At 33.9% G+C, this 23,356-nt stretch overlaps 1 protein-coding gene across 1 annotated transcript in view; it reads left to right on the top strand.

Annotated features, from left to right (window-relative positions):
• The window catches only part of LOC127557095 (opsin-3-like), an 83,153-nt gene extending 61,139 nt beyond the window's left edge, over positions 1 to 22,014 (top strand). The window contains exons 3-4 of the mRNA XM_051990551.1: positions 17,983 to 18,082; positions 21,848 to 22,014. Coding sequence (XP_051846511.1) covers positions 17,983 to 18,082; positions 21,848 to 22,014 — 267 coding nt within the window. The remainder of the gene's footprint in view (positions 1 to 17,982; positions 18,083 to 21,847) is intronic.
• The last annotated feature ends 1,342 nt before the right edge of the window (positions 22,015 to 23,356 follow it).

The following is a 23,356-nucleotide window of genomic DNA, read 5'->3' as shown; positions in this document are numbered from 1 at the left end:
TCTGAACTGAGGATTTTTGAATGCATTTTTTAAACCAGTTAAATTTATTCAACTGGGATATAATTTTAAAAGTTTCTCAGTTTAATCAGTTTTATATACTAGGACTGTATTTTCTGGGATTTGTCATGGTTGAATTGACAAGGGTTCTCTTAAATTTTGTCAGTTCATTTTTCTTTTTTTAAAAAAATTCTCACCATCATCAAAAATATTCTTCCCTAAAGGAAAACATAAATATAGGTTTCACTCTGAAGTAGAATGATTTAGAAGTGCTTTTGTTACAATCTCTGAAATAAAAACACAAGTATCCATAAATCTATGTTGATCTATTAGTTATCTGTGTTGGGAAAATATGCCAGAAGTTCATAACACCCATAATGTTAACAAGGTTGTTATGAACATACTTTGGAATAATCATTTATTTGAGAGAGAATTCTTAAAATTAAGGAATAATCAGATAAAGGGGATTAAAAGGAATGAAGATGGGTATTTGAAAAGAAGGAGAAATAGGACAAGAGTTGGAGCTGCATGTTTTGGATTATGAAGTAGCTATCCCACTCTACTCCAGAGCCACCAAATCTGAGAATACTTGAACAATTCATAGTTATCAGGGCTAGTGGAAAATAGTTATGAGGTTTAGTGTGTTTGTGTTGGTTTTCATCATATGTAGTATGTAGTTTGGTTTTGAATTCCAACTCTGTCACTTATAACTTATATGGTCTTGGGCAAATTATTCTCTTGGCCTCAGTTCCCTCATCTGCAAAATAAAGGAATTGGATTAGATGTTTTCTTATTCTAAATTGTGTGATTTAGGAATCCTATGATAATCTTACTAGGACCTGGATAATGAATGTCCAATAAAATCAACTTGTTTATGCAGTGCCTATCTTAAGTGGTGTTAGTCCATATCATCAGAAATATGCATTGATAAGTAGAAATCCAGGGAAATCTTCAAGATTTCCATTTTTCTTATAGCCAGCATAGTTATTAACCTATGATAAACTTGAAACTACCAAATCAATGTTGCTGAATAAGCTAATTAATCTAAGAAATACATTTTCTGGCCTTTTTGATGGTTGTTAAAAACTTAGTTTTTGAAATCTAGTAAATTTAAATGTTATTTTTGAAAATAATTATATCTATTTCTGGTTGGCAAGAGCACTTTCATGAGCCTTTACAATAATAATTTAAAAAATCCACACTGGATTAAGAGCATTGCCCTTCAAATATCCTCAACCTCTGATAAGCATTTAAAAAATTCCTTTGACAGTTGATTGACAGTAAATCTCAAGAATTTGGTTTTAATTTGGTTTAAGATGTATTTGGTTTTTAATCTGAACTCTAGACAAACATAAATACTATTCATTTTCTTATTTTAATGGAGTAAATGGCCTGAGGTTGGCATGAGACTCAAATTTACTATACTAAATTTTATTTTTTATACTGTCCTGAATAGTTAAACTTCATTCATTCTAGAACTTTAGATTCAGAGAGATCCATTTCTGAAAAGTTCTAGAAACAATCCAAAACAAAACTCATCTTCATTTAAATCATATTAACCTTCACTTTCTTGTTACTTTGTCTGGTGAGAACCATTAAAATTTTAATAGCATACACAGGGACAACTGTAGTATACAAAGTTTTCTGATTTTAGAGTAATTTTATTGCCAGTGAGATACTGAAAGAATTATCCATTCCTCTTGAAAAGAAGGATCAAACAGATTTAGGTTTCTAGATTCTTGTGAAAATTGGCCAGTGTGGTTCGACAAAGGAAGAAAAACCAGAAGGGGAAGCAAATACATAACAGTTTTGTTACTGATATACTAAAACTAATTTTGAAAAAAATAAAATGAACTCGACTGAGCAGGAGTTTACAGCTTCATATGCAATTCTTTTTTTCTTATTTTCTACATTAAAAGTTCATGTGTTTGATTTTTATTAGATTTATAATCATAAAGATTTTTTTTAAAGGGAAAGAATTGGATTCAGAATCAGAAGACCAGTCTCAGCTCTGTTATTACCTGTGAGTTTTGACAAGTTACTTTACTTGTTGGTCCTCAAAAATCTTATACTCCTAAAACTAAGTGGTGGTAAGAATAAGCCAGTATAACTGCTATTTCTCTAGCCTTTCACAATAACATTTCTACTTTTTAAATGGACTTTATTTAGTGTAAATTAATTATATGTGTTCTTTGTACATTGAGTTCCATTGCTTTTCTATTTCTATATTTGTCTTTGAAGCTTTATTTCAGAAACATGCTCCCTCTCAGTTTCACAAGCTTGTACTAGGCTATTTCAGTGAAGTTTGCTATCTTTTACTCCTTTTCTTTAGATGTTTTTGGGGTACTCATTCATTGAGGGATGAACAGATTAGATGGTCCATTAGCATAACACTTGATAAAATTTTCTTGATAAAATTTTCTTGGAATGGTATCCCTCACTAAGCATACTAATTCAGTCTAAATGTCAGAGTCAGAATGTATTTATAATCATTATTGTTTTTTATTCAGCAATCATATTTGGTGTTTTGATTGACCCTGACCTTGATTTGGAAAACAGCACAAAATGCTTGGTTAATATTTTCATCTTCATTACTGAATTCTGTCAAGTGAGGAGTTTGCTCTCATTTCTTTTCAAGAAAAACATTCCTTATTGTTTGATGGTGAAACTTACTCCTAAGGGCATTTTTGCTTCTTTTCTACTTAGAACCCTTAGAGGAAAGGAAGAACAAGATTTTAATTTCACTTTATGTGTAATTCTAAGCAAATAATTCAATCCTCCAATCATCTATAAATAAGGAAATGGGAATCACTGATCACTAATGTTCCTTCATACTCTAACTATATAATCTTATGATTCCATAGGGAGATTCTATCCTGCAGTGGGTAGAATGCTAGGCTTAGAGTTAGGAAGACACATTCTGGAGTTCAAATCTAGCTTCACTTACTAGCTGTGTGGCTCTGGACAGGTCACTTAATTGTTTGCTTCAGATTCCTCATCTGCAAAATGAGCTGGAGAAGGAAATGGCAAACCACTCTAGCTAGTAATCTTTGCCAAGAAAATCTCAAATGAGGTCACAAAGAGTTGGTAATGACTGCAATGACCAAACAACAACATGATTCCTTACATCTAACCATCTCATTCCAACTACTGATATATATATATATATATATATATATATATATACACACATTCTTGGAATTATAAGTTTCTGATATGGAAGTTTTTTCAGAGTTATTAAACTGAATATAAAGATGAAGATATAAATAGGCAATGAATCAATGGTTTCCTTGGTATTGAGTATTATCAGAAAAGAGAACTTCTCAGCCAATGTAATTTGGTATTTTCTTGTAACTTAAAATTTTAGAGAATTGCTATAGGTCTGTTACATCTGCAGGTAAGAAGCAGAGTGATCTGTTCATATCCTCTGATTAGGAACCTTCCATTTCCTGTTGCACATGTCTCCTGAGTTTCTAGAGGTGGAGTGATTTCCATTTGTGCCAGAACAAGATAGCTTCTAGCTCCTAATGTCAGACTGCTCTCCAAACTGAGATATAAAAATGTCTTCGGTGCAAAGAGGATTAACTTTCTCTTTGACCTTTGATCTTTCATATTTTATTGTTCTTGATCCTTGAGGGAAGATGAAGAATAAAGTTGTTGGGAAGTGGGACTAATTTCGCCTGCTGTGCATATTTGAATTCCAGATCCTGATATGCAGTTTTCTGGTTGATCTTCAGCCTATAAGGGGAAGAGGAAAGGTGAAATAAGGCTTTCCACTTTATTAAGCTTTCATATCATGAGTACTTGTCTCTATCCTAAATTCTAGCCTCATCTGAGAAGAAGTGGAACCTTCCACTCAGTGATGAACATTTTCATGCCTTACACCTTATACATCACAGTCATAATGAAAATCCACAGGTCATTATCCAAACCCCATTCCCTTCCCCTAACACCTGATTCTTTATTCCCATCCCCTTCAATTCTCCTGCTTCAAGTTTTGACCAAATCCTACTGAGCCTTTCAACTGTGTCCTCTGGAGTGCCTATTCCATAGATAATAAATTTCCACTCATCTTAAATAAAAAGATAATAAAAAGAGATTCTACCATTTCTTCAGTGTTCCAGCTATTCCTGAAAATTTTGATAACACAGTGTCTAGACACTTATTACAATACTGGATATACTTTTATTCATTTTCTTTTTTTTTAATGTGTTTCTTTTTTTAAAAATTTTTATTTAATAATAACTTTATATTGACAGAATCCATGCCAGGGTAATTTTTTACAACATTATCCTTTGCACTCGTTTCTGTTCCAATTTTTTTTCCCTTCCCTCCCTCCACTCCCTCCCCTAGATGGCAAGCAGTCCTTTATATGTTGGATATGTTGCAGTATATCCTAGATACAATATATGTTTGCAGAACCGAACAGTTCTCTTGTTGCATAGGGAGAATTGGATTCAGAAGGTATAAATAACCCGGGAAGAAAAACAAAAATGCAGATAGTTCACATTCGTTTCCCAGTGTTCTTTCTTTGGGTGTAGCTGCTTTTGTCTGTCATTTATCAATTGAAACTCAGTTAGGTCTCTTTGTCAAAGAAATCCACTTCCATCAAAATATGTCCTCATACAATATCGTTGTGGAAGTGTATAATGATCTCCTGGTTCTGCTCATTTTGCTTAGCATCAGTTCATGTAAGTCTCGCCAGTCCTCTCTGTATTCACCCTGCTGGTCATTTCTTACAGAACAATAATATTCCATAACATTCATATACCACAATTTACCCAGCCATTCTCCAATTGATGGGCATCCATTCATTTTCCAGTTTCTAGCCACTACAAATAGGGCTGCTACAAACATTTTGGCACATACAGGTCCCTTTCCCTTCTTTAGTATTTCTTTGGGGTATAAGCCCAATAGAAACACTGCTGGATCAAAGGGTATGCACAATTTGATAATTTTTTGGGCATAATTCCAGATTGCTCTCCAGAATGGTTGGTTCGTTCACAACTCCACCAACAATGCATTAGTGTCCCAGTTTTCCCGCATCCCCTCCAACATTCATCATTATTTTTTCCTGTCATCTTAGCCAATCTGACAGGTGTGTAGTGGTATCTCAGAGTTGTCTTAATTTGCATTTCTCTGATCAATAATGATTTGGAACACTCTTTCATATGAGTGGTAATAGTTTCAATTTCATCCTCTGAAAATTGTCTGTTCATATCCTTTGACCATTTATCAATTGGAGAATGGCTTGATTTCTTATAAATTTGAGTCAGTTCTCTACATATTTTGGAAATGAGGCCTTTATCAGAACCTTTAACTGTGAAGATGTTTTCCCAGTTTGTTGCTTCCCTTCTAATCTTGTTTGCATTAGTTTTGTTTGTACAAAGGCTTTTTAATTTGATGTAATCAAAATTTTCTATTTTGTGATCAGTAATGGTCTCTAGTTCATCTTTGGTCACAAATTTCTTTCTCCTCCACATGTCTGAGAGATAAACTAGCCTATGTTCCTCTAATTTATTTATAATCTCGTTCTTTATGCCTAGGTCATGGACCCATTTTGATCTTATCTTGGTATATGGTGTTAAGTGTGGGTCCATGCCTAATTTCTGCCATACTAATTTCCAATTATCCCAGCAGTTTTTATCAAATAATGAATTCTTTTCCCAGAAGTTAGGGGCTTTGGGTTTGTCAAACACTAGATTGCTATAGTTGACTATTCTGTCTTGTGAACCTAACCTTTTCCACTGATCCACTAATCTATTTCTTAGCCAAGACTAAATGGTTTTGGTGACTGCTGCTTTATAATATAATTTTAGATCAGGTACAGCTAGGCCACCTTCATTTGATTTTATTTTCATTAATTCCCTTGAGATTCTCGACTTTTTATTGTTCCATATGAATTTTGTTGTTATTTTTTTCTAGATCATTAAAATATTTTCTTGGAAGTCTGATTGGTATAGCGCTAAATAAATAGATTAGTTTAGGGAGTATTGTCATCTTTATTATGTTCGCTCGGCCGATCCAAGAGCACTTAATATTTTTCCAATTATTTAAGTCTGACTTTATTTGTGTGGAGACTTTTTTATAATTTTGCTCATATAATTCCTGACTTTCCTTTGGTAGATAGATTCCCAAATATTTTATGGTATCAACAGTTATTCTGAATGGAATTTCTCTTTGTATCTCTTGCTGTTGGGTTTTGTTGGTGATGTATAAAAATGCGGAGGATTTATGGGGATTTATTTTGTAGCCAGCTACTTTGCTAAAATTATGAATTATTTCTAATAGCTTTTTAGTAGAATCTCTGGGGTTCTCTAGGTATACCATCATATCATCTGCAAAGAGTGATAGTTTGGTTTCCTCATTGCCTACTCTAATTCCTTTAATATCTTTCTCGACTCTTATTGCCGAGGCTAGTGTTTCTAATACGATATTAAATAATAATGGTGACAGTGGGCAACCTTGCTTCACTCCAGATCTTACTGGGAAAGGTTCCAGTTTTTCCCCATTGCATATGATGCTTACTGATGGTTTTAAATATATGCTCCTGACTAGTTTAAGGAAAAGTCCATTTATTCCTATGCTCTCAAGTGTTTTTATTAGGAATGGATGTTGGATTTTATCAAATGCTTTTTCTGCATCTATTGAGATGATCATATGGTTTTTGTTTGGTTGGTTATTGATATAGTCAATTATGCTAATAGTTTTCCTAATATTGAATCAGCCCTGCATTCCTGGTATAAATCCTACTTGGTCATAGTGTATTATCCTGGTGACGATTTTCTGTAATCTTTTTGCTAATATTTTATTTAAGATTTTAGCATCAATATTCATTAGGGAGATTGGTCTATAATTTTCTTTCTCTGTTTTCAGCCTACCTGGTTTAGGTATCAGTACCATGTCTGTGTCATAAAAGGAGTTTGGTAGGACTCCTTCAATCCCTATTTTTTCAAATAGTTTATTTAGCATTAGAGTTAATTGTTCTTTAAATGTTTGGTAGAATTCACATGTAAATCCATCTGGTCCTGGGGATTTTTTCTTAGGGAGTTGATTGATAGTTTGTTCTATTTCTTTTTCTGAGATGGGACTGTTTAGGATATTTACTTCTTCCTCTGTTAGTTTGGGCAAGCTATATTTTTGGAGGTATTTTTCTATTTCATTTAAGTTGTCGAATTTATTGGCATAAAGTTGGGCAAAGTAACTCCTAATTATTGCTCTAATTTCCTCTTCGTTAGTGGCGAGTTCTCCCTTTTCATTTTTAAGACTAACAATTTGATTTTCCTCTTTCCTTTTTTTAATCAGATTTACTAAGGGTTTGTCTATTTTGTTGGTTTTTTTCCATAGAACCAACTCTTAGTTTTATTAATTAATTAAATAGTTTTTTTACTTTCAATTTTATTGATCTCTCCTTTTATTTTTAGAATTTCAAGTTTAGTGCTTGACTGGGGGTTTTTAATTTGTTCCTTTTCTAGCATTTTTAGTTGCAAACCCAATTCATTGACCTTCTCTTTCTCTATTTTATACAAATAGGCCCCTAGAGATATGAAATTTCCCCTTATTACCGCTTTGGCTGCATCCCATACATTTTGGTATGACGTCTCATTGTTATTGTTTTCTTGGGTGAAGTTATTAATTATGTCTATGATTTGCTGTTTCACCCAATCATTCTTTTAGTATGAGATTATTTAGTTTCCAATTATTTTTTTGTCTACATCCCCCTGGTTTTTTGTTGAATGTAATTTTCATTGCATCGTGGTCTGAAAAGGATGCATTTACTATTTCTGCCTTACTGCATTTGAGTTTGAGGTTTTTATGTTCTAATATAGGGTCAATTTTTGTATAGCTTCCATGAACTGCTGAAAAGAAAGTGTATTCCTTTCTGTCTCCAATTTTTGTATAGCTTCCATGAACTGCTGAAAAGAAAGTGTATTCCTTTCTTTCTCTGTTTTCAGCCTACCTGGTTTAGGTATCAGTACCATGTCTGTGTCATAAAAGGAGTTTGGTAGGACTCCTTCAATCCCTATTTTTTCAAATAGTTTATGTAGCATTGGAGTTAATTGTTCTTTAAATGTTTGGTAGAATTCACATGTAAATCCATCTGATCCTGGGGATTTTATCTTATCTATCATATCTAACTTTTCTAGTATTCTATTTACCTCTTTGACTTCTTTCTTATTTATTTTGTGGTTTGATTTATCTAATTCTGAGAGTGCAAGGTTAAGATCTCCCATTATTATAGTTTTACTGTCTATTTCTTCTTGCAGCTCTCTTAATTTCTCTTTTAAGAATTTAGGTGCTACACCACTTGGTGCATATATGTTTAATATAGATAGTGCTTCATTATCCATGCTACCCTTTAGCAAGATATAGTGTCCTTCCTTATCTCTTTTAATTAGGTCAATTTTTGCTTTAGCTTGATCTGAGATCAGGATGGCTACCCCTGCTTTTTTTACTTCACCTGAAGCATAGTAGATTTTACTCCAACCTTTTACCTTTAACCTGCATGTATCTCCCTGCTTCAGGTGTGTTTCCTGTAAACAATATATTGTAGGATTCTGGCTTTTAATCCATTCTGCTAACCGCTTCCTCTTTATGGGGGAGTTTACCCTGTTCACATTTATGGTTAGAATGACCAATTCTGTATTACTTGCCATCTTGTTAACCCCGGTTTATGCTTTTCTCCCTTCTTTCCCCTTTCCCCCCTTCCCAGTATTAAGCTTGTGAGCACCACTTGCTTCTCACAGCTCTCCCTTTTTAGTATCCCTCCCCCCGCCTTAGAGTTCCTCCCCCTATCTTACCCCTTTCCCTCCCAGTTTCCGTATTCCCTTCCGCTTAGCTTATTCCTTCCCTTTTCACTTTTCCCTTCTCACTTTTCAATGAAGTGGGAGAAGTTTCACCATAGATTGAATATGTCTTAAGATTTTTCACTTAAAGCCAATTCTGAAGGCAGTAAGATACCCACTATATTCATCCCCCTCCATTCTTTCTCTCAGATATAATAGGTTTTCTATGCCTCTTCATGAGATGTACTACCCCCACTTTACCCTTTTTCTGGTACAATGTCCTTTCCACATGAATTTCTAGAATAAGGTATACATGTATTCTTTATACATCTATATAGTCGAAATATAGTTCCCAAGATTAATCTTTACCTTTTTAGATTTCTCTTGAGTTCTATATTTGTAGATCAAATTTTTTGTTAAGTTCTGGTTTTTTTCATCAGAAATAGATGAAATTCACTTACTTTGTTGAATGTCCATCTTCTTCCCTGAAAAAAGATGCTCATTCTCACTGGGTAAATTATTTTTGGTTGCATACCAAGTTCCTTAGCCTTTCGGAATATCATATTCCAGGCCCTTCGATCTTTTAATGTGGATGCTGCCAGATCCTGGGTGATCCTTATTGTGGCTCCTTGATACTTGAATTGGGTTTTTCTAGTCACTTGCAATATTTTTTCCTTCGTCTGAGGGTTCTGGCATTTGGCCACTATATTCCTTGGTGTTTTGATTTTAGGATCCCTTTCAGTGGGTGATCGATGAATCCTTTCAATGTTTATTTTTTCCTCTGTTCCTATGACTTCTGGGCAGTTCTCTTTGATAATTTCCTGGAAAATAGTGTCCAGGCTCTTTTTTTCATCATGTTTTTCTGGAAGTCCAACAATTCTCAGATTGTCTCTCCTGGATCTGTTTTCCAGGTCTGTTGTCTTCCCCAGAAGGTATTTCACATTCTTTTCCATTGTTTGATTTTTTTGGATTTGCTTGACTGATTCTTCTTGTCTCCTCGAGTCATTCAATTCCAATTGTTCAATTCTGACTTTCAGTGAAGTATTTTCTTCACTCACTTTTTAAAAATCTTTTTCTAATTGTCCCATTGAGTTCTTCTGTTCTGTGGAATTTTTTTCCATTTCTCCAATTTTGTTTTCCAATTCACCAATCCTATTTTTCAAGGATTTTACTTCTTTATCCACTCTCTCCTTGTGAGAGCCTTTTTAATCACTTCTATGAGGTTCATCTGTGCTGAGGAACAGATGATCTCCTCCTTTGGGGATTCACCTGGGGACTGTCTGTTTTTAGTCTCCTCAGGATTTAGAGTCTGCTCTCTATCTGTATAGAAGCTGTCAAGGGTTAAAGTCCTCTTCAGTTTCTTGCTCATTCTGTCTAATAATCAAAGACAAACTAGCAAAGAAAAACAGAAAAAACTGGAGTCTTTCTTTGGGGGAGGGGCTGGGTAGTGTTACCGAGCTTCCTCTCCAGACTGAGGGGGGGAGGGGCGGGGGGGGGGGGGCAGCAGTGAGGCACTAGCCCTACTGTGCTGCACCTGCGCTCTGAGATCCCAGAGCGTGCTGAGTCACTGTGGGGGGGTAAAAGGGGGGGCGGCCAGGTCCCGAGAGACTCCAGCTGTTTGGGGTTGTATTCTTCACCCCCGGTGTTTTTAGCTTCTCTGCTGGGCTGCTGACTTGCTGCCGGAGCAAAGTATCCAGTCCTGTAGCGAAGCTCTCCCCTCAGAGACGGCTGCGATCACTCCCCACCCCCTCTCCAGTCTGCTCCCGTGCTCTCACTGCCGCTGCCCGCCGCCTGCGCCCGATCTAAAACCGTCCCAGCCCTCCAGTAAAGACAGACCTTTCTTGGCGAATCTCAAGGATGGCTTCTCTTGGTAACTATTTGTGAGTTTTTTTTTCAGTCAAGCATTAATTCAGAGGCTTGTAATGAAATGGATAGTGAGAGAAAGCGTGGAGCTATACAATTGTGTGCCTCCTCTCCGCCATCTTAACCGGAAGTCCTATTCATTTTCTTTTGCTCAGTAGTTGAGGCAGAGAAGTTGGAATTTAGTTTTTATTTCCATTTTTTGCCACTTTCCCCTACTTCTGCCATTTAGTAACCTTTCTTACTTTACCATTCATATAATTCGTATCTCTCAATCAAAATTTTGGTTGCTTTTTTTCTTTTTTTTTTTTCTTTGTTTCTTTTTGTCTTTGTGTCTGTTTCTTTTCTTTTCTTTTGGATTTCTTGCATACTTGCCTTCTTTCCCCAGTGAATTCAGGATCTGGATCACAACTTTTCTCACCTGCCCAACTGCTTCTCTCGCAGGTAAGGATTTTAATAAATATATTGCTTCTCCTTCAAATACTCTAATCAAGATAGGACTTGGGGAAAAGAGAGATACCATAAATTAGGTACTAAACTTATTGGGAAAAAGAAAGTTGTTCTGGATGTTGGTAGATTAGAACTATGAGGGAATAGTGAGTAGTTTTTCTGTAGTAGAGGCATAAAGTATAATATGTAATATTATTGAAATGTAATAGGTAATGTATAATAATGTTTGAAAATTTTTGTAGTAATTTTTATTTTTAAAAGTAATTTTTATTTTTGTAATAATTTGGTAATAAAGTAATATTTATTTTTTAGGTAATTTTTATTTATTAAATGATTTTACTACCAGAAACTCCTCCCAAATGGAGTCATTGAAGGTTTTTGAGCTAAAGAAGTGATATGACCAAAATAACATATTAAAATGACTAAATTAAGCAATAGTAAGAAAGATGGATCAGAGTGTAGAGATCCTAGAGTCAGGAAAACCATGTAGCATGCTCCTAAAATAGTCCAAAAATGATAGAGGGGATATGAAAGAAGGTAAATGAGACATAATGGAGATAGAAATGATAAAATAGCTAGATGATATAATGGTTAGAATACTGGACCTACATTCAGAAATTCAAGAAGACCTGAACTAAAAATAGTCTCAGATGCTTAATAACTGTATGAGCTTAGGCAAGCAGCTTAACCTCTGTTTGCTTCAGTTCCCTCACCTTAAAAATGAAGGTAATAATAGCATCTGCCACAGGGTTATTGGATCAAATGAAATTATATTTGTTAAGCTCTTTGGAAACTTTCAAGTGTTATACAAATGCTAGATGTTATTTTTATGAAATTTAGTAAGATAAATACAATATCCTTCTTCTAGTTTCTCAGGTATATAACATTAAGATTATCCCCAACTAAAAATGGAGGTGGAGAAATGGAGGAAGAGGGAAAAATCAGATGTAATTTTGTGATATTAACTTTTGTCTAGAATAATGGGATACTATCAATTCAATTAACAAACATTTAAACATGCTGAGATGGAAAAACAGAAATAAAATCTACTTTAAAGAACTTACAATCTACTGGTGGAAAATTAGGAGCATAATTTTGTACTTGTTATTTTCAAGTGTTGCCAGAATATACAAATGGAAGTATCCAGCAGGCAGTTTATAAGATTCAAGAGAAAAGATAGGAGCTGAAGATACAAATCTGTCAGTTATCTACAGAGAAGTGAAAATTAAGTGAGAGGACATTGATGGGGGGGAGTAGAGAATCAAGAATAGAGCCTAAAGGGAAGTTCAATCTTGACAGGAAGCAAGAGATAAATGAAAAGAAAAAAAAGGCACTAAACCTATTATTACAAAAGACTTTCCCACACATAGATTTATTATTATTATTATTATTATTCATCTTCATAGAAGGTAAGCTTCCTGAGGGCAGTGATGACATTTTTTTTTAATATGTCCAGTACTTAGTAGCATAGTGTGTTATATATAACAAATATTTTTTTAAATGCTTGCTGGATTTTATTGTATTAAAATTCACAATAATCTTATAGTTGTAACATGTTTTCAGTCCATTTTACAAGTAAGTAAAATGAAGCATAAAAGGATAGGTCATTTACCTAATATCACAGAGAACCAGAATATTCAAACCCACTTCTTCTAACTGGCATTTTCGAGTTGATAAAACTTAAATGATATTTTAAAAAATCCATAACTCATTAGAAGCTTAAAGTATGGTTTAAAAACAGAATCTGAATATCAAAGTCATACTGAAGTTGTTTCCAAGAAAAGATCAAGAAGTAAATTGCCTCTTAATGTATTTTAGCACAATACTTTCAGTATTTTTGTATTAGTTGACTTCTTCATAGAATCTATTCATTGAATAGTATCAATTCATCAATTAAACAAAGAATAAGATAGTCAAACCAAGAAACTAAAGGTTTCTCTCAATTGGGTTTTTTAATTTGGTTTTGGGGGATCTTTTTGTGGTTTATATGGAAGCAGGAAAGGGTAGGTAGAAGCCCGGATAATGAAATTATGGTATCTACTTAGCTTCCAAATATCCAACTAAGTTTTAAGACGACATTTAGGGAAAAAATGGCATAGTAGAAAGCCCTTTGGATTTAGGACTTGAATTCAAATCTTAGTTCTACCACTATCTATATTACATTGGGCAAGTCACTTATCCAACTTGAGATTCAGTTTCCTCATTTATAAAGTGACAGAATTGGGATAGATTGCTTTTGAGGACCCTTTAAACTATAAATCTATTCTCCTAAATAATTCAGAGAATACTGTTTACCCAATTCAGAATTTTATAGAGAATTATCACAAAGACTAACAGTCCTCTTTATGGCCTTGAATCTAGGAAAGTACAAATGATGAAAAAGTGGTTAGTTGTTCAATTCTTCAAATTCAAGTCTTTTAAGAGAAGAATGTTTCTATATTTGCAAAGCCTTATCTGTTAAATATTGACCTAATGTTCTGGCAAATCGTTCAGAACTCATTTCCAGAAATTTAAACATAGGCAAAACCTGAAAGAAAATTGTTCTTTTTTTACAGTGCAGATATCTGTATGTTATGATAGAGAAACAAGGTGATGTAGTGGGCAGGGTACTGTATTTGAAGTCAGGATAAAATAAGTTTGAAGAATCCCCCCTCAAGCTCTAAAACTGGGCAATTTATTTAATCTCTTTGTGTTTCAGTTTCCTTATTTGTCATATAAGGGAATTGGGCTCAGTGGTTTCTAAAATCTTTTCTAATTCCCAAACTAGGAGTTTATGATCATAAGACAGATTGTCTTCCAGAATAAAGGGAGAAGGCAGAATAGTTTCAGATTGTCTGGTGGTATCTTTTGAAAGAGTGGTAGCCAACATGTACTGTGAGCAAGGACCATCTGCCCTATCCCATAGATTCAACTACCCCAGAAACTGATGGAGAAAATATAGGACTCTTGAGGGAAAAAAGGTTAGTGGAAATAAAAAGAACAATGGAGTGGGATTTAGGAGGCTTGGGTCCTATTCTTGACTTTGATTCATTTATTTTATCTTTGTCAAATCATGTTACTTCTCTGGGACTCAGTTTCCATATCTGTAAAATAATGCAGTTAAACAAGAGGGTTCCTAGGGAAACCTCTGTCTCCAAAACAATTTGATTCTAAGGCAAAGTGGAAGAAATTATTATTACCATTAAAATTAGATTTGCACAAAATGGATTAAATGGAAGGATGTGAAAAATGAAAACATTAAAGCTCTAAATGAATAAATCCAGTCATCTTTGGGAATCTACTCTTATTCAGTTATTGGTCAGCTCTTTTAGCTAATGTTATATACTTCCTGCTGCATTATACCAAATTTTGTGAAAATTCCCTGAACAATCTCATTTATTTCTAGGGATAATTTGTATTTTGAAAAATATGTCTATTCAATTCAGTTCAACAAACATATTAAATACTTATTGTGTGTTAGAGCACTGGGAATACAAAATGAACCTCTGCCTTCAATAAGCTTGTGCTATACTGGCAAGATACATGTAAATGAATATAAATAAACACATATAATAAATATATAAATAAATACAAAGCATATATGAAATAATACAGAGTAAATTTAAGGGAAAGAGAACCATAACTCAGAAAGATCAAAAAAGATGAGCTTTCCCTTGAAGGAAACTAAGATCCTACATGGAGAAGTTAAGGAGGAATACATTCCAACAATAAAGGTAAGAGATGAAATGTTCCTTATGAAGACTAGCTAGAAGACCAGTTTGCCTGCAACATAGAGTTTATAAAAGAAAGTAATGTGGAGTCAGGAGGAAGGCTGGACAGGTAGGTGGGAGTCATATTGATGAGGTCTTTAATTGAAGACTGAGAATGTTGTATTTTATTGTAGAAGCTATAGGAATCATAGGACATTTTTGAGTGAGAGGGTGATATCATCAGTTCTGTATTTTTAGAATATCAATTTGAATTGTGGAGCCATGTGGAGGATTCCTATTCACTCCATAATAATGTAGGACTAGCTGTGACCTCCAGGTCATTTAATCCATGTTTCTATCTTCAGGCAATTCAGAATCTAAATTAATCTCAATAAATGAGAATTTCTATTGTATATAGATAGCAAAGAGATTTCACCATTTCCCTCTGTAATCCACATCAGTATTTAACAACTCTGTCTGAAAAATTTAACCTCTATCTCCAAATGAACAATCCTCTATACACTTAAAAGCATTATTCCTAGAAATAGAGATTGGCAATTTCAGGAGGTTGATTCTACATATTACACTATTTCTTCAATAATATTCTTCTTTAAGGGAAAGAATAATTAAAACCATAAGAACGTTTCATGTCATACAGTATAAGAAGATAAGATTAATTATGTGCCTTAGTATGATTGCCTTTTTGTGAGTATCTCAAATTATACGGTAGAGATTATTTAACCTTAGACGTATTTCTCAGGCATTATTACCAGATTTTGTATATGCAATTCCCATTCTACAAATAAGGAAAATTGGACGTATTTCCTTGTTTTATAGTTAATTACCATCTAAAATCTGTAGTTAATACGATCTCTGTGTGAATTCTATATCTTTACTGGATTGTAAATCCCATGAATGTAGGTTCTTTATATTTACTAAACTTTTTATGTTTACTATATATTTACTAAACTCCAGAGCCTAGCACTGGACTATATATATATTGTAGGTGTGTAATAAATATTTGGTTGTTTTTGATAGAGGGAAATAGAATGAATGTCAAAATAAATCATGAGAACCAAAATAAAACTCAGAGCTCCTTACTATAAATGTAAACTTTCTCATTCAAGATTCTGTAGGCCATTAATCATTGACATGTCATACATTCTTACAGAGTTTTTTCCTATGTGTTGTTGCCATAGTTGTCTTTATTGCATTTACAGTAGAAAACATATTCAGGGCACACAATGTAAACATGAATCAATAAACACATATTATTCTCCCAAATGGTCTATTGATATTTTGCAGTAATTAATATTAACATGCAATAATTTGGCAAACCTCATTTTAATGATTAAGTTACATAATTCTAAAATAGCTGTCTGAAATGCTATCATTAATATTGCCAAATTATTTGATCTGAAATGATCCTCTGGGCCATGAAATCTTCTATTTTATATTCCATTAAATCTCAGGAGAATCTGAGAGAACAAAAGTAAGCTGAATACTTTAATTCTTTTGTCTGGAGCTACCACACAAATATAATGAAATCTCAATTAAACAAAAACTTCAAGGAAGACCTGATTCAAATCTAGCCTTAGATATTTATGGGCTGTGTAACTCAAGGCAAGTCACTTAACTTCAGTTTCTTTACCTGTAAAATGGGGACAATAATAGCACTCATGTCCCAGGGTTGTCATGAGGGTAAAATGAGGTAATATTTGTAAAGAGTTTTACAAATTGTAAGTTATTATGTAAATGCTGCCTGTCATTATTATTATTATTTTTTGCCTTTCCAAACATTTTGTGGAGTTTTTATGGTTGAACTTGAAGGAATATTTCTTTTGATGCTCTTGAGCCCCTTAACAAGTTATATAATGTCAAAGTCTTCTTTGATTGTGTATGATTCATTTCAATTTTTTAAAAAAAGCAATAATTTAAAAAATATGATGGTTACTTGAAGGAGACATTCCCTTAATTTTGTTTTTAGATCAACCAAATTAGCAAGTTCCATTATTTTATTATTATAGGGAATTCCCAAGTGAGGAAACTACCTCTACTCCTAAAGATTGGTACTTTTGCTGCAATTTATTGTTATGAAGAGTTTCCCAGAGCCCTGAAAAATTAAGCAACATATTAACTAGGGTTACATAGTCATTATGTGTCAAAAGTGGGATTTGATGCCAGGTCTCTTTTGAAACTGGCAAAGAGTCCACTATACAACAACCCTTCTAAAAGGTTCAACAGGTCATATTTGAGGGATCTATAGATTTGTTTCCTAATAAAAAAAACTCACTTAAAATATAATTTTAAAATGTTTTTAAAATACTATTTCTGATATTCTCTCAAAAAATTTAAGTAATGAAATATCCCCTTCCCTCCAGCTTCTTCCCCGTCCATTGAGAATACAAGTAAGATAATTCATATGAAATCATATAAAACATAGTTTTATATTAGCTATGTTACAAAAAACGAAAACATGAGCAAACAAGAAAAATAAAGGGAAATGATTATATTTGATTTTGTACTCAAAGTTCAATTGGTTCTTTCTCTGGAGGTAAACAGCATTTTTTTTATCATGAGTCCTTAATTGTCATAGATCATTGTATTGATCAAAATGGATAAGTCTTTTGCTGTTGATTGTTGTTACAATATTGCTTTTAATGTGTACAAGGTGGTTCTGCTTATTTCACTTTGCATCAATTCATATAGGTCTTACCAGGTTTTTCCAAAACTATTCTCAAGAGGGGAATGTTTTGAAAGGACTTTGCACTCTTCAGTTTAACTGTTGAATATTCCATACCTATCAAATAGATCCTCAAATAGCTTCTTCTCTCTTAGAGCATAGGATGGCCCAGGGTTGAAAGGTAGAAAAGCTGTTCCCTGGAATTTTGTGGGCCTGTATTTAAGGCTTTTGGATAATCAGTTGACATAGGTAGTAAGCATTATATGAAGTTACTGGGTCTAAGGTATATGGAAAGTGGTTTAATGTATGGATTGATAATAGGAGAACTAGTCCTAGGATACAGTTAAGAGAATCAGAGAAGCAATGTGTGTTCATGAAAACTGGTATTTTTGTGATAAAATCATAATAGAAGATCTGAGTATATTTGTGAGATTTGGGAGTTGGTGTGCTTGAGGGAATGGTGTGAATGTGGTTTCTCTGTGGTTCTTGCCAGAGAATCAGGCTGTGATTCATTCAGGTTGGAGGTGATAGCCCAGAAGGTATTTTGAGACTTGGTGATGAGAGTGTGAGTGTATATGATGAGAAAAATGGAAGTATGGGTTGGAGAGAAGAGGGAGGTAAGGCAAAAGGAAGCTAGACTATGATTTTGGCTTTACTACTGCCTAATACTAGAGAGCTGTAATGAAGACTTTGATGTTAAGTTTCTGATTCACCATGGTCTCAGTAAGGGGAAAATGAGTTTCCAGAGAAGAACAAGGATATCCAGACATGGGACTTGTAATTCAAGCTCCAGTCAGGTCAGCCTACTTGCTAGTATTTTCATATTAGCCTAGCCTCACTTAAATCCAATTCACTTGCAAGTCATATATTACCTTTCTAATTTTATGGTGCTCTTTGATAATAAAGGACAAATAATAACAATATCACACACAATTCTATGCTTTGGCTATTTCTCTTCTTCCCTCCATGAATACCCTTCCTGATCCCTGCTCTTATGTCTATCATTCCCTTTAGCAATTAAGTACATTCAAGTTTGCTAATGTTATTCTAGGGAACTTAGAATATTTCACAATTTCTAATCATATTGTCTAACACTTTATCATATATTGCTTAGCATTCCTATCTAATATTTTCCTTGGAGTGTTTTATTTTCTTATCTTGGTTATAGCCGCCTTGCACATAAGAACTGATGACTCTCCTTGGTTTATATTCTTTAAGTATTTACTACAGTGCTGAGCACACACAAAATGCTTGCTGCTTGAATAAAGCAGCAAGATTATTTTGATTAGATTATTTACATTATTCTGATCTTATAACTGAAGTCAGGGAGGTTTTAATATACTGGATCCATATTTGTTTCAATTGTAGTGTTTTATTACAGTTTTATACTCTTTTTTAAGTTAAAAAATAGTTTTGAGTCTCTTGTTATGCTCATTAGTACAAAATTACCTTTATGTATTCTCAATAAGTCTCAAGAATATTATGAAAGTAAGATAGCAATGCTGCATACTGAAAGACCATTTGACCTAGGGACATAATTAATCAATCAAAAAGCATTTATTAATCACCTACAATGTGCTGTTTCTGTGCTAAGTTACAGGAAAAAAAGTAAGTCTCCTCCCACCATGAGCTTTATGGAAGAGATAATATATAAGTGTATAGGCATATACAAACCAAATACAAGATAAACACAATTTTTTTAGGAAAAGGGTATTAATTATTAGATGCATTAGAAATGATCTTATGTAGGATATAATTTTTTTTAATTTCAACAGTATTTTATTTTTCTAATTACATGTAAAGATAGTTTTCAACATTTGGTTTTTTTTGAGTTCTAATTTTCTTTTCTTCTTCCCTTTCCCCTTCCCCAAGAAAGCAAACAAAAAGATGCAATTATTGAACGAAGTCTTGAATATAACTAGGGATTTCAAGAAGTGAAGTTGAGTGAAGTATTTTGCAGGTGTGGAAAGGTGCAGGTTTCACCAGCTACTATCATCATATAACTTTTGGTGGTGTAATGGATAGTGGCAGGTCTTGAAGTCAGAAAGTCTTGAATTCAAATCCATCTCAGACTAGCTGTTTGATTCTGTTTACCTCAGTTTCCTTATCTGTAAAATGAGCCAGAGAAGGAAATGGAAAACCACTCCATTATTTTTGTAAAAAAAAAATTCTAAATGGAGTCACAGTCATACATGACTGAAATAACTGAACAACAACATAATTTTAGGCTGTAGACTTGCATTTTTTCATGTTTTTAAAATGTGTGTAAAAATACTTTCTCTTCTTAAGCTTATGTGCTGTTAGCATAATCTATGTGAAAGTACTTTGAGAAACGAAAGTATTATATAGGTGGGGCACTGAGTTAGTTATTGAAAGTACCAATAGGAAAAGCTTTGTCCTATAAGAAAATGGCAGCTTCAGCCCCAAACTATATGCAACATTGCAATTTCTAGATAGCATTATGTAGAGTGCTGGAATGCTGGAGAAGTATACTTGAAACAAGGATACTTACAACAAGATGTTAACTCAGTGGAATTGATGAGATGATGGTTCTTTAGTATACATCTACTTAGTACTTAGCATGGTGATGCAATGGTTCTCTAGTTCACACATAATCAGTATGCTGTAGTGATGTAATTGTACCAAGGTATTTAAGATCTGAGAAGGACTGGAAATGATACATTCCATTTTTGACCCTCCTCCTGGTGGCTCTTCTGCCTCCTGCACTCCTCCATCAAGACTGGGCCAGAATAAAGACTCTAAACTTTATTCCTGACCATTCTCGTGGTGTCTAACCTGCTAAGACCAAGTCATCTGAAGGACCTCCAGAAAGCTAGCCTGAACATTACAGTATTAGAACCCAAGTTATATCAATCAACCAAGCACCATATATAAATAAATGTATGTGAAAATTTACACATATGTAAATACAATTTTATCACATCCCATATAAAGAAATAATTCAGATATTTCTTTTCTTGTTCCACTTGATTACCAGTACTGAAGCACAATGGGATCCCCACTATCTTTACACTTCATCTTTTAGATTCAGAACTAAACTTGGCAACAAATTAGGAAAGAACACTGGATTTGAATTCAGAAAACCTAAGTGCCAGTAGACTGTTATGTTACTTTTTTAGGGTGTATGTTAGGAACTGCTTTTCATTATTGTCTTTGTATGTTCAGTGCCTAGGAGAGAGCAGTGCAAATGGCACTAATAATTAATTAGACCTGGACACCTTTACTCTGGAGAAACAAAGGCTCAGAACAGACATGAACTGTCTCCAAGCATTTGAAAGGCTGTCATGTAGAAGAAATTAGATATGTTCTGTTTGACCTTAAAGGGAAGACTCATGCTTAATGGATAGAAGTTATGAAGAGATTAATTTGGGTTTGATGTTAGAAAAATTTTTTTCTGAAAATTAGAGTCATCCACAAGTGGAATGGAATGCCTCAAGATAATGGCATTTTTCCTTTTCTTGTAACTTTGAGAAAATTCTGGATTACTATTTAGCAGATATGTTATGGTGGTGATTCCTTTTGGGTATAACTTGTACTCAGTGGCCTCTGAGTTCCCTTCCAACTCTCAGATTCTGTGATTCTGTAATAAATTTTTGTTGAATTAAATTGAATAAAATCTGAAGCCCACCTGTCTCCATTACTACTTATGTGATAGTTAATTTCAAACCAATCCAGATGAGCCTGTTTAACCCAATTCAATCCAGCCTAATTCAATACAAACATTTTTGTTTTTGTTTTGTTTTATTTTGTTTTGTTTATTAAGATTTTTTATTTTTCAAAACATATGCATGGAAAATTCTTCAACATTACCCTTGTAATACCTTGTGTTCCAATTTCCCCCTCTTCTTCCACGCCCTCTCCTAGATGGTAAATAGTCCAATACATGTTAAACTTGGTAGAAATATATGTTAAATTCAATATATGCATATATATTTATATAATTATCATGCCACATAAGAAAAATCCAATCAAACCAATTTTAAAAAAAGCAATCCAAACATTTTCTAAAGATTATGTGCAAAGAACTTAACCATAGGAGAATTCTGGGAAGATGATGGGAGTATGTTCATAAATTTCAAGCTCTCTGGATTTCCCCCATGAATGGAACAAATTTGTGCCTCAGAGCAAACATTGATTGGTGAAAAACCAAGAGGATTTAGGATAGAATAGGGATCCTCCTTATACAATCTAACAAGATCTGAAGAAAGACCCTAAGCAGGGCTTGAGCTGTCTGAAGTACAAACACCTCCAGGTTAGCTCCACAGAAACATCATGTGGGGATCCCTTGAACTATCTAATTGTGGCTGGAGCCTCAGCAGGAACCACAGAGACTTTCACCTCCTGGATTGGTTGTCTAATAGAGTTTGAGTCCAGGAAATCAGAGCGAACCTCAGCCACTGTGGACGAGAAGGAACCAGCACCTGGTGAATGCAGAAGAAAGGGGGCAGAGGGACTCCTGGTTGTGGGCATTTGCAGGAGATTGGAGCTTTTGGTTTGGAGTTCCTGGTCAGAATGGAGAGCTGATTAGAGATACAATAACACATCTTATTTTAAAAAATGAATTGGCAAAGAGGAAAGAACCCCACCACTGAAACATATGGGATCAGGAAAAATTGGAATTCATCTTCAGAGAAGGATACATTAGTTAAAGAAAAAAAAAACTTCTACCCAAAGAATAATGTGAAATGATTCCCTACTTAGAGAGAATTTATAGAAGAACTCAAAAAAGAATTCAAAATCAAATGAGAGACATTGAGGAAAAGCTAAAGAAAAAAATTAAAATGATCCAAGAAAAACAAGATTATGAAAAAAAAGTTAACCAATTAGAAAATGAGACTCAAAGATGAAAATAACTCTTTGAAAATTAGAAATGGGCAAGGGGAAGCCAGTCAAGCTATGAGAGACCAGAAAATAACAAAACAGATTATAACAATGAGAAAATAGAACAAAATGTAAAACAGTTCATAAGAAAATAACAGATCTAGAAAAGAGAATCAAGAAGAGAAAATATAAGAATAATTGGTCTGCCAGAAAGCTGTGACCATAAAGAGGACCTTGACACAATAATACAGAAATAATCCTAAAAAATCGTCCTGGAGTGATAAAACATGAGGGAAAAATAGAAATTTTAAAAATCCACTGATCACCACCTCAAATAGATCCTTTGTGGGAAACACATAGGAATATTATTGCCAGATTTCAAAACCCCCAGATCAAAGAGAAAATTTTGCAAGAAACAAGAAAAAACAATTCAGGAAATGGCAAAAAGAGATAAACCTATCATCAGCAAGCATATATTGAGCATCTAATGCTGAGTATTCCTCTTCCTTATAGTAGTTATAAATTAGAGTGATTACATATAGGTGCTGGGCAGTGGATAGAGTGCCAGGCTAGGGTATCCAAAAGATTCATTTTCCTGAATATAAATCTGGTTTATGATACTTACTAGCCATGTGACCCTGAACAAGTCACTTAACCCTGTGTATCTGTTTCCTCATCTTTAAAATGATCTAGGAAAAGAAATGAAAAACTATTATCTTTTCCAAAAGAGGTTACAAAGAGTCATACATGATTGAAAATGACAGAATAACAACGAAAATATAGGTGTATGGCACATGTGCACACACACACACACACACACACACACACCTCAAGTTTCAGAGCACCAAGTTAGTACTTGCTTTAGAAATTAAATTGTGAACTAAAATTTCTACTTGGCAAAACATAGAAATGATATTCTCATTTCTGTTGCTCGAGTTAACATTGCTATTTTTTAATCTTAGATCTAAATCTTAATGTAGTTTTATCTGGATTTGAACATTGCTATAGCACCTCTAGGTATATATAGCACCATGCAGAAAATATTTCTC

The sequence above is a fragment of the Antechinus flavipes genome, chromosome 3 (genome assembly GCF_016432865.1).
Source record: "Antechinus flavipes isolate AdamAnt ecotype Samford, QLD, Australia chromosome 3, AdamAnt_v2, whole genome shotgun sequence".
NCBI classification, from domain to species: domain Eukaryota; kingdom Metazoa; phylum Chordata; class Mammalia; order Dasyuromorphia; family Dasyuridae; genus Antechinus; species Antechinus flavipes.
This window is presented reverse-complemented; position numbering and strand designations above follow the sequence as displayed.